At 37.8% G+C, this 17,914-nt stretch overlaps 1 protein-coding gene across 1 annotated transcript in view; it reads right to left on the bottom strand.

Moving 5' to 3' along the window:
- LOC116994475 (lipid droplet-associated hydrolase) overlaps positions 1-17,914 on the bottom strand; it is a 111,037-nt gene that overhangs the window by 61,521 nt on the left and 31,602 nt on the right. The window contains exon 4 of the mRNA XM_033056193.2: positions 2,506-2,675. Within this exon, the coding sequence (XP_032912084.1) occupies positions 2,506-2,675 (170 nt within the window). The remainder of the gene's footprint in view (positions 1-2,505; positions 2,676-17,914) is intronic.

A 17,914-nucleotide genomic window follows, 5' to 3' on the forward strand; every position in this document is an offset into this window, starting at 1 on the left:
TCTCACACAAGTTTAAGGAAAAAATACAGTACCCCATTTACTTGTAGAGCACAGTTGAGCTAGATAGCAGCAGCATTTGGGTCCAAAGAAAGGCAATAAAGCTGGTAAAGGGTCTAGATAAAAAGTCTTATGAGGAGTGGCTGAGGGAGCTGGGGTTTTTAGTATGGAGAAGTGGAGGCTCAGGGGAGACCTCTACAACTGAAAGGATGCTGCAGTGATGTGGGAGTCTGTCTCTTTTGCCCTGTCTTAAGTAAAAACACAAGAGGAAATGGCCTAAAATTGCACCAAGGGAGATTCAGATTAGTTATTAGAAATCTTTTTTTTCACTGAATGAGTGGTCAGGTATTGAAATAAGTTTCCCTGGGAGGTGTGGAGGCACTGCCTATGGAAGTGCTGAAAAGGCATACTGGATAAGGCACCTGGGGATATGGGTTAGGGGTTAAGAGGGTGATCCTGGGTGGATGACTGGACTGGATGATCTTGAAGGTCTCTTCCAACCTTGATGATTCTGTGATTCTGTGAAAACTGGCAGCTGAAGAGGAACCAAAAAGGAGAAAGAAGGGGATGCACTTTCTCCTTTCCATGCATGCTAGGGGAAGGACAATCTAGTCTGTATGTGGTTGGACTATGGAAGAGCTCTAATTTGTGAAACAAAAATTTCTTCAGTGAAGCAGGGTCAGGCATTGGAACAGACTGCACAGAGAAGTGGCTGAATCACCATCCCTGGAAGTGCTCAAGAAACTTGTGGATGTGGCACTGGGGGGACATGGTTTAGTGCTGAACACAGCAGTGCTGCATTAACAATTGGACTCAATGACCCTAGAGATTCTTCCCAAACTTAACAATTCTATGTCTCTGTGATTCTAAAAATCAAATCTGCTAAACATACATTCCAAATATAAATGTTTACTGGATTATTTGAATAAAAAATACAACAAATTAACCTCTAGCTCAGAATAATAAAATGCAAACAATGAAAAGCTCTTAAAGCAGAGAATTTTAAGACCAAACCCAAAATTCATATAATGAAAAAATATCACCAAGAACTACACAAATATAAAATCAAATGCTCTAGCTACTAAAATACACATATGTGCTCAAAATCTTGTGGGAATCAAATATTCCAGTAAAAATAAAGGAAGAGATGGAAACACAAGTTTCTTATTATCACACTTCATATGTTATAAAACCTAAGAGTTAACTTATTTTTGGCAAAGGGACAAAGATTGCACAATACCCTGGCTTACACAAATATTTTCTATTGTTGAATGCATCTTAAATGTAGCTTGTCATACATTAACTTTATGCACACAGTGCACCACAAGGTCTAAGAGCGTCCCAAAGATCCCTACATTTTAAAATACTGACAAAAAGCTGCCAGCATCCGGTGAGCCAGGTGTAAAAATGTTATCAACAATTTATAGTTTAATTGAAAGCAGATAAAACCATTTGAGTAATAAAGACTACAGATTTTGACCCAAAAAATTTGGCAATTTTGGAAAAATTAATGCACATATTTTCTAGAATGCTCCTTTCTGAAAGTAAGTAAGATTTCTCTCAAAAAATGTTCTTGTTTATAATCACAAAGTGAAACATGAATGTAGAAATATATCAGGTTATCCTCAAGTTTCACATTTTAGTTCCTTTTTCCTTTAAAAGAAGAAGAAGCTAGATGTGCAGTGGAAATGGTTAGGAAACAGGGGATATGCATATATTAACCACATGCATATATTAACCCCAGACTTCATGTCACCACTAACATGGCACTTCCTTCCATTGAAGGTTTTATAAAGTAAAGGAAGAAGCAATGATTTAGTAAGAGTGAATGTTAAAGAATAAAAATGCCCTATTCTCCATTTATCAGCCACTAACAGAGTGACTTATTACTGAGCAGTTTGCCATTTACAGAGGCAAGGATATAGTCCTGCTTCAGCCTTCTTACTGCCTCACAATGACAAAGAAAAAAGTTCAGATATACATAACATGCAGTAACAGCTCTCACTCTTATTGAGTTACACAAACCAAGACTGAGATGCAGAAGCAGTGATATTTGTATTAAATTTTAAAATAAATGTCTTTCATAGTAGTACTCACAATTTATATTACTATTCATTCTCATACATTTTCCCATGTCTAAGCAGCAATCTGTTTGCCTCAAGATAAGAAACCAATATAAAAATCACAGCCAGTCTTAATTTTCGGTGTAACACATAATGCAATTGCCAAATATCCAGTGATTTCCTTATAAATTATTTAAAGATGAGAACAAGGAAGTAATAAATATATTTCTCGCCATTTTCAATTATTTATATTCCAAGGGTATTAAAGATCCAAATTCAGACTCAGAATGACATCAATCTGCTTTGTTACATGTTACTAGGATCAAGTATTTTTTTGTGTATAACAGAATAGAGTTTCCACAGGAAATATATGGCATTACCCATAGGCTGAGCACGTGCACTGCTTTACTAATAAAGCAGCTCACATTCAAGAAGGTTCACGTACCTGAAGTTCTGATGCTCGTTTCATCATCTCCAGGGTGATGTAGCAACCAATAGAATGAGCAATCAGCACCAGCTTTATATCTTTTGATACATTCTTTTTGAGGAAGTTCAGCTTATGCTCTACTTGTCCGTTAAGTCCAAAAACATCTTCTAGCTCCTTAATATCTGTATCTGAAACATAAAAGAAAAGAAATCCTTTGGTTCAGTGAAAGAAATTTCAGGCACAGCTTTTTTTCCCCCACTTCTTTGTAGAACACTGAAATAAAAACATGTATTAATTAAAAAAACCCCAAACACAAAAAAAAAACCCTCATCAGACTTCAAAAATTAATTTTCAGTTACCACCACTGGAAAATCCTGACACAGGAGGTAAAATCACATGCACAGGAGGCAAAGCTTATGTGTAGCTTGGGTACCAGCACAAGATATGTAAACATATGGAGATTTCATAGCACATCATCCACTATTTTGATCTCCTTCATTCAGACCAAGACCAAACTCAGGGCATTGGATCAGCTTAAATCAATCCAACTTTACACTGAGAGATCAGGACCTACAACAACAATACTGCCCAGAATGAGTCCCTTGTCACAGAAGACATGTCATCATGCACTAGGCAACCTTCAGATATTCAAAATGTCCTGTCTTTAAGATGCACAAAAATGTCCCATGGAATGAGGAAAAATAGGAAATGCCTATGTGTCAACACAGAACACTAGCACCTATATAAAATATCCCTATGAATGCAGGTTTTTACCATTGTCAATTCAGCTGCAAAGAGGAAAACCAAGTTACATTTCACTCCTGTTTTGCCAGGGACCTTCTAAAGGAGCCTGGGCAAAGCCCTCATGATGAGGACTTAACTCCTTGCTTCCTAGCCAGTCAACAAGACAAATTGAACTGGTGTCTATAAGAATACACAGCAATTCAGGCGTCTTTAACTTGCTTATTACAAGGGTGACATGTATCTTAAGCTCCCCAGACTAAGGGGTTCTGAGCTCTTTCATCTGCTAGAAAAGTGCTTTACTCACTAAACTAAACACTAAGTTAAGGATATCCCACTCCAGTTTATGCTGGACTACTCCACCGGCATGACTGTAAGAAGAAATACTAAAAAGAAGAATAAAAGAAAAGAAACAGAAAAATGAAGGAATGCATGCCCCTAGCCCCTAGACGAGATGGAGTGGTACTAATATAATTTAATCTCTTAAATCTGTGGCATTATCTCAGGATCCACTTTCATACTACAGATAAAAGCCCTGATCATTTATGCTCCTTACAGAATGACTTGCAGTGCAGCTTTAGCCTGAAGTAAGCAAAGCCTCCTGGCAGCACAGTTTGGACACACAATGGGGACCAGCTCATTACTGAGTCACAGTCCTGCAGATGGCTCCTAGGTTCCTGGCAAAATCCACCCACCTCTAACAACTCAGAGCAGCTAACAGAGTGCACACACAGCCCTAACTGGCCCAGAAAAGTGTTTAACTTCCCACTTGGTGTCTTTTAATGTGCTCTGCAACAGTCCCCTGTGTGAAAAATAGATGTGGAATAAAGTATCCATCAGGCAAAGACACTGTAAAGATAAATACATTAAACAGACTGAAAGGCATTGAAAAACTACTGTATGAGAAAGTCAGTATCAGAGCTCTGTTTCAGATTGTTCTGCACCTGCTTGAGGAAAGAGGTAACTATGAGTTAACTGCCTAAGACTGTGAACAGCATTTATCAAGTTATGGCTGTCAGTGCTTTAATTTGTACACAGTAAATTTCATGACAACTGAACAGTAACCTCAAATACTAAAGATTACTACATTGCTGTAGTGAAGTTTTTGGGAGGTTGATAGTGACAGAACTAATTGGTAGCCCAAGTAGGCTGGCACTACATCACCTTTTTGATCATCTGTGTGAAACATAATCTTTAGAAGCAAAATAATTGCTGAAGATGGATCTTTTCCGAGTTTAAATAATTACCACCAAAGTCCCAACAAAGTTGTTCTTCAGTTAAACTAGTATTTCTGCTAAAACTACTGATGATCATATCCCAGCATAATTTAGAGCAATTTACTCAAAACAAAAAAGGATTTACCAAAACACATCCAAGGAATGCAAAATGAGATGAGAAGTGATATTTTTTTATTTGACTTTCTACATGTAATGGAAAACAAAGAGTTTTTTCTGTTTTTCAAAACCCTAAGTAAAAGCCTAAGGCAAACACATTGTTTTAAAATTTAGTTTCTACTTTTAGCAAAAGCTGTCTTTCCTACATTAAATTACACAACAGCTCAGCCTCCTGTAGGAATAAGCTGTCTACATTCCAAGTCTAATTACAAAAAAGGTTAAAAAAAAAAAGCCAGCATAATAGAAATAGGTGGCCCATTGGATACAGTAACAAGGGAAAGAGTAAGTTATATTGAGTATATATGTATTACAACATATATTGTAATATAGATGTGTTGTTAACATACACAGTGTTGGGTTGTGTGAGTCAATTATCCCTTGTAAAGATTTGCTATCATATCTGTACTGTTTCACTCAGGGACTGACATCTCAGTAGTTTATCAGCACATCTTTTAATGTTTTACATTTTATTTCAATTCTTGAAAACAGTGTTTTCAGCTTATTTTCCATTTAGGGCAAGGGAAAAGGAGACAAAGTAGATGTATAAATCTTCTAGAGAACTTTTCATGGGTCACAAGACCCCAGAAACCAAGCAGGAAACAAGACAAATTTTTATTATTCAGTCTCATGAGGTTAATGGCTTTTCCGTACATGAATTCAGCATCTGCTAAAAGAGCTGCTCAAGACTGCTGGCATGAAATTAATAAATAGCACAGCAGAGGCCATCTAGGCCCATCTCAATATTTTCCAAGTTTAGAAAACTATGTTGGACAAATACAGTTAATTAGTTAAGATATTGCATATCTAATTTAATGTTTATTTACCTAATAAATAGCAGTGTAGACATTTTGGCCAACATAACCAAAGCTATTGACTTCAGTAGAAATGTGCCTGTTCAGAATCAGCTGTGTTGCCAGAGCAAGAACCCTGAGGAGGGACATGGCTGGGGATTGAGAATAAAGTGAAAACAATGGCACCTTCCCCCTTGCATTTGGCCAGACTTGAGAACACTCAACTCACGCCTGTGCACCAGTGTTTCCTTAAGGGAGCCAGGGAGAGTTGTGCCTGCAGAAGTGATTTTTAATTGGATGGGTCAGTTGTGATTGATGATGACCATGGACACTCATCCTACTGTGGGCCAAATGCTCCTCAGCACAGCCCTGCTCACACACTCAGAGCAAGGATGCTGATTTCCTCGGCTCCCGGCCTGTGCTGCACACACACAGAACCTCTCTGAGGCTGCAAGTGAGTCCTGACAGCCAAGGCTGACCCCAGAGAATTGTTTCAGCTGTTTAATCCAACTTTTCCTTTTATTCTGAAATTGTGGTTTATTGCCAAACCCAATCACCTTGGCACTATTCCCAGAGAAGCCACACAGGGGAATGAGCATGCAGTGTGGGGTCTGGTAATCCCCATGCAAAACTCTCATCATGGACCAGCCCCACACTGCTCAGGTGAAGCTCCAGCATCACATAACCCTGTACTGAAATAGGCATCCTATTTGACATCTGGACAAATATAAAATTGCTCACGCCTCGTGTCACTTCATGTTTCCCCAACACAAATGCTACACTTCTAATAGCTCAAAATGTGCGAGAGCTGGGCTGCATCACAAGTCTGAAAGATTTATTTATTTATTTTACAGAATAAAATCGCCCAGGGATTATCCAAAATCAACATGAATTTCTTGGGTGGAGAAGCTTAAATGGGTTCTTTGTATAAGCAAACAGACTTGCACAAACACACTGGCAGTCAGCACTCCAATGGCTCTACATCAAAGAAGGGACCAGAGTGACTTCACCTCAGGTGTGGAATACATCCCATGGCTGAAGGAGACCTCATTTAAGCAGTTTTCAGATACTAGAAATTATACAACTTGGCCCATCTGGGCCAAGACATGATTTTAAGACTTTATTTAACTGGTGTATTGAAAGAAATACTGGATTGCTTTATTTTTATTGGCAAAGTATTAATTTTCTGATGTGCTTTTGGAAAAACAAATGCACCATCGCTTTAATGAATCTATTTTCTAACCTCCGCTAAAACTACAAGCAGAAAACAATGATAGATTAAAATAAAGTATTTGCTCTAAGATTAGTTGACAAGCTAATCTTGCTAGGAAAGAGGACTTTGGTTTTCAGGGAAATAACAGAGAATTGTGTTTGTTTGTTTTTCTGCTGTGTATGCAAAGGAAATTCTTATGCAGAAAAAAAGCACAGCAGTTACATAAGGAGACTGCCAATTCATAAAAGTTAGCCTTTCACAAAAAAGTCTGCTGAATCATAGACATCTTTTTACTGGAAGATTCAAAAGATACCAGAGGTCTGACTTTCTAACAGGACCTTAAAATTTCTGCACACTTTTGTACTTCCCAAATTTCACAATTTTACATGTCCAAACTCCAAACTGCTCTGGTTACAACAGGTGACTGAGTATTTGAGCCCAGTACCTATGAACACTTGCCCACTTGTCATGGAGTGAATCTGAAGATCAGCTCATAAATAAGGCCTCCAAATTACTCATGAACAAGTAAGGCACCATGAGGAAAGGTGACCTGCAATTACATATAATGAAGGAAAGGGAGATAAAAGCCACTGGTCTACCTGCAATGTATCTTCCTCTTTCATGGACCACTGACTCTAAGAAGTGGTAGCAGGATATGAAAGGACAAACTTCCATCAATCACTTCTACAAACTCATGTTGTCAAGAATTTTCAGAACTGGACCTTTAGCAGGGTAAGGACAATAAAGTGTCTGGAGATGAACTAGTGGGGTAGCTCAGGGACACATAAATTCCACCGGATCTCTACTAAATACCCCAAGTGAAACCAACATCCTGGGCCAAGTGTTTTAGACTTTACATACCACCTCCTTTTTCCACCACAAACACATACACAGACACTGGTGGAAGGAGCAATAGTTTTGACTGAATAACTCATGTTTAGATTAACCAAACCTGGAAATTTTCTATCTTTTCCTTCATGTAGTGACAGGCAGAAGTTACAATGGAATTACTTAGATAAGCTGTTAAAATGGTGCGCATAATATGAACTCTAATTCTGGAAATTAAATAAATTGATTTTTTTGTTCTCATAGCAAAAGACGGTAATTCCTCAAAACTGAACCATGCCATTTGAAAGTGTTTAAAAAGAATTGCAAGCTTAAAAATGGAGACTTAAGGGTGGTGGGTCTAGTAGGAGCATCCCCACAAGATATATTGCTCAAAGCCTGAATGTTTCACTCAATCTTTCATTTGATTAGTGATCCATGGATAATTTGTATTAGCAAGCAATAAAATGCCAAAGAAATAGGATGGAAACCCTAAAAGAATGTTAAATAAATACTGAAGAACTCCTCCTGACACCAAGAACCAGGTCTTAAAGCATTGTGTTTTAGATTAACCCTTAGACCTTAGTCTGGCCTTAGCACCCTCAGGAACTGTTCATGCAACTTTTAAGATAAACACAGCACTCATTAATGCTTATTGGAGCAATTACTTTGTGTAAAGGTATCCTCCACAAATAAATTACCATTTACTCAAGATACTGAAGTGATCATATGTATTATTTTCTTTACCAGAAAAATAACAGGGTCTTATTTTACAAATTGAACTACTGATTTCCTCTGCTTTCTCCACACCTATTGCTGGGACACTTGTTTAACACCTAATATGTTTTTCGAAGGAAGCTGTATTCTAATTAAATTAGTATGAGTGTAGCCTGACAGAATGAACTAATAAACATGACAAGTATTAAACCCCAGATTTTTATTAAAAGCATACTGCAGCACCCTGAACTTTTAAAATTATCTCTTAGAAGCTTATTTTATTTTACATATCCAGTCTTGCTTCCCTCTTTTCAGAGTAACTATTATCAAGTAATAGTAACAGTACAAACTTTGAAGCAGAATTTTGTTGGTTGTCTCCAATTTTGGCAAGGCAAACACCATCAAAAACTGTTTTATTATGCAGTTCTACACCAATCAATGTCTCCATTCCAAGCACTTTATGGGCATAAAGCAAATGCTATATGGGTGTTTTACATAATGTATATGACAAGTTTTCTGTATTTCAATGACTGCTTTTTGCAGTCAGTAAGCTGAATAACTACAGGAAGTGCAATCTGTCAGAATTCTTGGCATTGTATTACAAAGAGAGAAAACAAACAGCAAAATAAACTTACAAAAAAACCCCACACTTTGCAGGGTACAGGCTAGCGACCCATCAAAGTATAGGAGCAGCATTTCCAACATAAAATGACCTCCAGGAGCAAAAGGCAAAGGTGGGAAGGTGATTGTCCATGCTATGTTTCTTGTTTCTGGACACACTCAGGCCAAGTGTAAGGTAATGCTGTGTCAGTGCCCCTCTGCCCCCCCACCCCCTCCCCACAACCAAAACTGCACACTTCAACAAAACTTGCTTTTATACAGATTAATGATGGAAGAAAACCAGAATAATGATGTTCTGCACATCACCAAGAATGGGTAGATGTAGCAGAGATGGTAAAGAAAGGACAGTAGAAACTGTGGGAGTATTGGAGGGAACAAAAATAGATGAGTATCACTTCACAGGCATTGATTCCATTGGTTATGACTAATGAGGTGCTGCACCACAGTAGGCAAATCCAACAGTCACACCTATTGAAAACACCACTTCAAAACTTTGGGAAGTTTAAACAGATACAAATAGAGAAAGAAGGACTGAGAGCAAACAAGGGAGAGCCAGAGTTTGGAGCAAAGTAAGACAGCTGGCCAAGGAAGACAACCCATGTTATTTCAGAGAGAGGAAATAAAAAGAATTATTTTCAAAGTAGGAGAAAATGAGAAGGTGCACACCATGATGAAGAGAAGGAAAAGGGAAAAAGCAGGGAGTTGAGAGGGGCAGTTATACAACAGCACAAGTTACAATACAGAATCTGTACTTCACAGTGATTGGACAGATTGATGGGTGACATTTTCTGAAGTGTTTCATACTTCTACTGAATTCAAGCTGTAATTTTTAATTTGCCAGGTCAGTCCCAATTTTTCTTGAAAATCCATCCCAAAATTTTATTCAGTACTGTGATATGAATCAAGTTAATTGATTCATATCAATTAATACTGAATATCAATTCAGTACTGTAATATAATTTTCAATTAAGTATGACTCTTCATAATTATACCAAAATAACACTAATCCACTTCCTGTTTCACCAGCTCCTATATTGGGCATTAGGATGGCATACAGTAAACATAGTCCTTTTTCTTTGCCCTTGTGTATATTTATCTTGGATGACAATGTTTCAATAGAAGTATAAAGAGAAGTGTAGGTTTCTATGTTCACTTGTCCATAGAAACATTAATTTTAATACCCAGATCCAAATTATGTAACAACAGCATCCTTTTCAAGAAAATGATCCACTTAGGCAAGCATAACATTTTCCCATCTTTCATCCGTATCCCTCAAAACTGATGGATTATAAGAAGCCCTCAAAATTATTATCTTGTATTTCCTGCTGCTGTAAACTGGTGGCACAGCACTGACTGCAAAGAGCTACATCAGTTTATGCCAGCAGAGAACACGACCCCCTGCTAGCAGTGCTGAGGGTTGTAGCACAGCATGTCTGCAAAATATTCTGCAATGCAGTGCTACTCACAGGACCCAGTCAACAATCCCAATGCTACCTGCCTTGAAAAGCCTTGTAATCCCTGCCTGGGCTCCTCTTCACACAGGGAGTGTGACCTGACAGCAAAGGGAACCAACCTCGGCTCAGTGACTCCCAGCACTGATCCCTGCTGGCAAAAGAGAAAGGGACAAAACAGCATGTGCAAAAGTCTACATTTATGAAAATCAGTGGTAAAACTGAGGAGAGCAAATAGAATTTCACCTTGTACTTTGTATAAATGTAGCAGGTTTCTTTATCAGTTGCTGATGCTTTAAGTAACCATTTGCATATGCTGTGCAGTGCAAATTTTGTATCTTTGGGGAGAAAACACATTTTTGTGAAATGACTACTTGAAATTCTGATTTATATCTTTTCTTCTCCAGTGTTCTGTTACACTGTTTAAAAATTAATTCTCTGTTACCAAGATAGAAGTTTCCTTTTTAATCTTCCTGAAGAAAATGCTGAGTTTCTTTCTTAGCCCCCCATCTGAACTGCCCAGTCTACAACTATGGCAACCTGCCCACGGTACTACTGTGATGGGTTTATTCCACTTGGAGTTTTACCTGATAGGTGAAATAGAGACTGAAGTGCCACCACTACAAAACTGAGTACTTAAAGGGGCTACAATCAAGCTGGAGAGACTTTTACAAGGGCATGGAGTGATAGAACAAAGGGAAATGGCTTTAAACTAGAAGAGGGCAGATTCAGTTTAGGAAGGAATAAGGAAGAAATTCTTTGCTGTGAGGGTGGTGAGATACTAGAGAGGTTGCCCCAAGAAGTTGTAGATGCCCCATCCCTCCAGGACAGGATGGATTTGGCTTTGAGCAGCATTATCTCATGGAAGGTGTCTCTGGCAATTGAAAGGGATGAACAAGAGATTTTTGGTCTTCGTTTTGTACATGTGAGAGGTCCTACATGGAAAGTAAATCAGCTCACCACAAGCAGTTCTAGAGTAATGGTTGTAAAAAGTTTTGTTTCCTCACTCATTTACATTAGCAGACATCGAAGCAACAACTCAATACAAACATTTTGAAACTGCCTGAGGCTTTACAGTATAATTTATATAAAGACATCAACTGAGTCTTACCTGAACTCTAAAAATAAAAAGCTGCAAATATGATCAAATATGATCTGCATACAGAAGTGTATTCAGGAACACTAATATTGCCCTCTTTGTGATTAACTGAAAAATCCCCCAAATCCATAGTACAGAAGTCAGTGGAGTCTCTGACAGCAGACTCAGTAGTAATATGTTTGAAACCACAGCTCTGTTCTAAAAAACAAGTGACACTACAATGACAATCCCTGAGCATTTTAATTATCCACTACAACATTTAACTCAACAGGGAATTATTTGGCAACTAAGTAGTCAGCCTGGCCACACCACTAATTCAGTAACTGTAGTAAATTAGATAATAAATGAATATATGTTTTAATTAAAAAACCAAAAAAACTCAAATTCAGCCTTTAGAAAGGTAAGAATATGTTACCTTCGTCTGTCTTAAATAAGTCAATAGTGCCACGTGGTACCAAAACTAGAAAAAAGAAAAACTTCATCCAGCAAGTGGCAGTGAGAGTCCCTCATTCAACCTGAATCCACAGTACCACATCATTTTGTCCTTTATAATTTCTCCAAGCACCCTGCCTCAGATCTTACAGATTTAAGATACACTAGAGGTAATAGCAATTCATTACTGATTATTTAAGAATGAGGCCATTTGCAGTTACTTCTTCTGCACACTCTGCATTACAGTTTCCTGTATTTCCCTCAAATGCCTACATTGCTCCTCAAAGGAAGGAAAATTTCTAAAGCTGAAACAAAACCAGAAAGGGCCCATGTTCCAAATCTGATCATTTTTAGACTCTGGAATGATGTGCATTACTGATAGTTTCTCACTCTTACATCTATAGATCACTATCAATTAAAAATAAAAATGTCATTAAACACTGGATTGATCCCATCAAGATCTCCACCATTTGTTGCAAGTTTTGTGGGTACCAAAATTAAATCAAAGGTCCCTATTATAAATGCTAAAATAAATAAGAAATGCTAAATGGAACTATTGATCAGCTTTCTTCCTGCAGTCAACCTGTGTAGTAAACAAACTTTTTGACTCAACTATAAAAACAAATCCAGACCACTTACACCTTCAGACATGACAATTATTCCCTGCTCTGGGGTTATTACTTCATTGTCATTCTGTTAGCAGGTGCAAGAATCTCTTTCAAATGGAGTTGTGTTACAATATTCCTAAGTGTTCTCCCTGGGGAAAATAACCTGATCTTCTCAATACTGTGTTTTTTTTCAAATTATGTTTTCACTTTCCCTTTAAGAGTATGGTAAACATTTAAACAAGCTACTCTAAAACATCATAGCACTGCTCATCCCAGGGAACTGTGACCTGCCTTCCAACAGACACCAGAAGATGCAACTGTTACCTATTCACCAGGTTCACATTCTTGAACACTTTCTTCCCCCCACTAAAAGACACTTTCATCTAAACAGAAATGGTGGTATCAGTTGGAGAACATACCTATCTCATGGGACAAAATGCAGAAAATAACCCATAAATAATTCCAAAACCTACATCCAAAGTTTCCTGGAATGCAGTAAAGACATTGTGCTCCCTAATGGATGAATTCTTGCTTTTTTTTTTTTAACATCTTGTTGTCTGGATAAAGATGCAGAAGATTGTTTCAGTTTTCAAAAATCTTTAAAAACAGAATTATATTACTCTTATTTGTAAGTATAGATGAAAAATTCTGGTTCTTTTAACGAAGGAATTAGATGAATAAAGTACTAGAATGGATTAAAAAGTTCTCCACATGGACATTTTAAAATAATATTCCAACAGATCAACAGACTCAGTGGAAAACTTTAAAAGAAACAGAGATTGCAGAGAACCTGTTTTTCATATAGGCATAAGAAATATAAAGACAAAGTCCTATTCCTTGTAATATCAGCAAAAATTACTCACTTCTACATCAAACTCTATGGGATAGGGGGATACATTAAGTGGTACCAAAACGAGCTTAATAGTGTTTAAGTGATCTTTACAAATAAATACATGGCTGCTAAGGTATGATAATATAAACACTTAAAAATGTTAACATCTTGAATGGTCAGAAAAGAAAACAACAGAACAACTTAAAAATACTTCATACATGGCAAAATTGTATTTTTCTTAGTTTTGATTTTGAATGGAACAAGACTTTTAAACACATGCTTAAAATTAAGCAGGACTGATAAAGTCAATGCCAAATGCCAGGATTTCACTCTAAGGATGTATTTGCATAATTATGGGCATGATTATGGGACCTCCATGAATAATTAACTGTATGTGGTTTAAAGGAAAGAAGTAAATGGAGTAGTGCAGCATCCCTAGGGCTGCTTACTTTTCACACATCTAGATTTCAAGCATTCCAGTGGGTTCATAACATGAAATGACCATTTGTTTCCTTAAAATAGACACTTAGCTTTAGAGCCATACAGTAAAATTCAGATCTTACCAGGCTAAGACAAAAACCTCAACATTTAAATGGCTCATAATAACTTTTACACATGCACACACACTTCCTTCCTTAGGCTGCCTTTTCCAAGAGAAGGAAGGAATAATGTTCCTGGGCAGTAGCAGTTGTTGGATCAGGAGGGGCAGCAGGGTTGCACTGCAGTTCCTGTCCCATCCTGTGAAAAAAACCAGTCCCTCTGTGCACACCCCGACCTGGGATCTCTCCTTGCTGACAAACACCATGCAAGGAGCTCCACCTGATTAATCAGTGCCAAGACCAGCTCCGTGAACAGGAACCTTCCCCTGTCTATACATTAAAAAAACTACATTTAGTATGAAATAGTTGTGCAACCAGCACCATTCTACTGGGATGGCATGCTTGAAACTTGAGGTTTTTTACTGTATCTACAGTGTGATACAGGGAGACATTGTGTCATACTAATAATTTTATTGTGTTCTGGGCCATAAACATGACTACAGAGTTGTCTGGGTCTGTAATACAGAAATATAAATGACTAAACCCCAAAGAAACTTACATTAAAGATAATTCATCTTTCAATGGCTCTCAGATATTTTAATTTATATGCCTAGAAAGCAGAAAATGTTGTTGAAATAGAAATTAATGTGAATTAAATGTGTGTAATGTGAATTAAATGTGTATATGCATAAGCCTGAAGTATGCCAGCCCAGCATGCCTGTATGCATGTGAGATGCCAGCACAGCTGCCTTCCTACTGCTTTTCTCCCTATGCATATATGTATTTATAAATATGCAAGACAGAAATGCTTTTTAAACACAGCTATCACTGTGTACCTCAATGTGGCCAAATATCTGCTGTTATAACAGGGCTGAAGCACAGATAAGGATTTGCTGGTCAAAAAACTTTTGAGTATGACAGAGATTAATTCTGAGGTGTTTTTGTACTGACCAAAGAGACTGCCAGTATCTCTGATCCACTTGATTCAGCAATGGAGCTATTTTCCATCATCAGCAATTGCTAAAAACATCTATTCTACTTAAAATAAATGAGTCACAAGCCAGCAAAAACTACCACATGCATATAGAGTCCCTGTGTCTGTGTAACTTCTGTCCCTAGAAATGTTTAAGGCCAGGCTGGATGGAGCTGTGAGCAACCTGGTCTAGTGGAAGGTGTCTGTGTCCACAGCAGAGGGGCTGGAACTAAATGATACTTAAGGTGCCTTCCAACCCAGGCCATTCTATAATTCTGTGATACACAACAACAAGGACAAGTCCCTACTTTTAGGAATCCAGTTCTTGGAACATCAAACTTCCATGACCTCCTCCTCTCCTGTTTGTAGCAGTGCAGACCACAATCCCACTCCTTGCCAGCACCACACGTTCATGGTGGCACAAGGGCACTGCAGCAAATGCTTACACAGAGGTGTTACTGGAAAAGTATTCTTAGTTACTATTCATCCCTCTTAGGAAGTGGAAAGCAGTGAAGGTGCCAACTGCATCTGATCATCCAGATCAGACTTTGGGAATCACTGTCCTAAATAACTCATAACCCTCTTACTATAGAACACCACACTCTTTGTCTTGCTCAGGCTACTATTTTAGGTTCTTTCCTGTGAGCACAGCATATCATGATGGTAAAAACTTATGGCTCATATCTGCTAACCATGCCCACACTTCTGTCTGTCATTTGGTGGACATCTAGCCAGCAATTAACAAGATTATTAACCTGTTGAAGTATAAATTAAATTTTACCCAAACAATTCCAGTGATTTTTTTCTGGATTTATATCACTTGAGCTATAGGCAGACTCTCACTCATAGCCAATTCTGCAGTTTCATTAGAAGCCAGAGGGCTGCAAAAGCAAACTCCATTCAGATGAATTGTAACAACAGCCAAGAAGCAATATATCAAATAAATTTAAGCTGCACACCACTTTCAAATTTTCCTGTAATGCTAGAATTTATTTTTTTTTTATGCACAACTTAATTTCAGTTCAAAACTTCACACTGATGGCACATTAACATTTCGAGTTCACATAATCAGTGTCTTCACAGATAATTTATTATTCCTTCACCACTTCTCTGCTTTTCCCATACTGTTTCTTAGGATGTAATTCAGTTTCAAAATGGTGTGAAGGCCCTACTCCCCCTGCGTAAAGAGAAAGCAGTGGAAACTCTTTTGATGGACTAGAAATCAATCATTACCTGTCTTTTTTCACCAAGAACCCTAAACTAAGGTTACTTTAGTAGATTTTAAAGACACACTAATGTCTTCTAAAATCCATGGAACATAAAAGATCAAACTAGGAATTAATTTTGTAAATTGACTATTAAGAATGTCACTCAAAATTTCCTGCCATTCAGAAGGAAAAACATGCCTTGCTGATTTGACTGTGTACAGCTCAATACTCATCTGTACAATTTATAAATGTCTAGAGATTTATAATTCAATCAAATATTGTATCATTAAGTCATGAATGCTGACTAGCTACTTATTAGGTATATGATATTTTAATACATCAGTTGTGTCTCTAGTTGATTAAGATATGCATCACAGGGTTCCATATTTCTGTAGCACTCAGCAAACATTATTAGGGCAAATAAATCAATAATTCAATTCTGATCTAATTTTTCTTAACTCTCAGTCTTACTTTGCTACCAAAAGTAGTTTATTGGTAGCCCTAAGGACAAACAAAAGCAAGTCTTCAACCTTCTTGAAGGACATTGAGGTGCTGGAGTGTGTCCAGAAAAAGGCAACAAGTTGGGGAATGGTCTGGAGCACAAATTCAGTGAGGAGCAGCTTAGGGAGCTGAGGGTGTTCAGCTTGGAAAAAAGGAGTTCAGGGAGGACCTTACTGCTCTGTACAGCTACCTGAAAAGAGGCTGTAGCCAGGCAGGGGTTGGTCCCTTCCAGGTAACAAGAGATGCAATAAAAGACAGCGACCTCAAGTTATGCTAAGAAAGGCTCAGGTGGGAAACTAGGAAAAGTTTCTTCACTGAGAGTGGTTAAGCAATGGAAGAGGCTGCCCAAGGAAGTGGTGGAGTCCCCATCTTGGGAAGTGTTAAAAAAAAAGCAGACTTGGCACATGATATGATTTGGTGGGTATGGTGGTATTTGGTTGCCTTGGACGGGATCTTGGTGGTCTTTTCTAAATGTAAGGATTCCACAATTCTACACTTATTTCTGCCTGAGACGTTCTATTTCTTATTTCTCATCAAGCCACAGAATTAAACCATTCTAAAACATGGCTATGTATGTACACCTGCTGTCTGTGCATATGTTTTATGCTAATTTTAAACAAAATAAGAACTAGAAAACTGTTCTCCTTTTTCTAATTTTGCCTGCACCTAAGGATTGATTGATGTGGCCTGTTTTACATTCACAGCAGTGTTCAAAACAAATGTCTTTTTAAAAGCTGAGGAGGAGGATAAGGACGTTGAAATTGAGACATAACTTTTGTATTGTATTCACTGAGTAAAATTAAGTTTCAAATAGTTTTGCACATTCCCAGATTGATTGCTGGGAGCAGAATTACAGCAGTGAAATGTTCAATTAATGGTGTGTGTCTCTGTGGAGCAGAGCTTGCAAGAGCTCTCTGAATAGAAGGATATGATACAGAAGTAGAAATGAAGGGTGTAGCTTTGTTCAGTTTCCAAATTGCTAAGTGATATCCCTCCAGTCAGTTAGGAAGTAGTCTGTGATTGATGGCTGCTGTTGGAAAACTTGCTTTAGTCTTTATGAGACTTTCAAAATCTACTTGAACTTAATGTAATCAGGCATATTATTCCTATGTAGTTTGCTACATTTTAGAGCCCTTTACAGGCCATAAGTCAAGTGCACAATTTAAATGCTTGCACACTCTAAATCAGTGGTCTCCAAAGTGGGGTGCTTGCACAGTGTGATATAGGAATTAAATATCAGAAATGCTGATTTACTGCTAGATCATAGCAGCTTGACCAAGTCCAGAGGACTGCTAACACTAATCAGCATTCAGGAAAGGATTCACTGCTAGTTCCCCCCCCATCTAATAACACTTGGAGCACCATCTCTTGCTGGAGATCTGTATGTCAAAAGACTCTTAACAGATACAAAAGCAACCTCTCCCCTGCAAATAAGACATACCCCCATCTCAGAAAGATGAACTTGCTTCCAGGAAATTTACT

Source organism: Catharus ustulatus, chromosome 3 (genome assembly GCF_009819885.2).
Source record: "Catharus ustulatus isolate bCatUst1 chromosome 3, bCatUst1.pri.v2, whole genome shotgun sequence".
Taxonomy (NCBI): domain Eukaryota; kingdom Metazoa; phylum Chordata; class Aves; order Passeriformes; family Turdidae; genus Catharus; species Catharus ustulatus.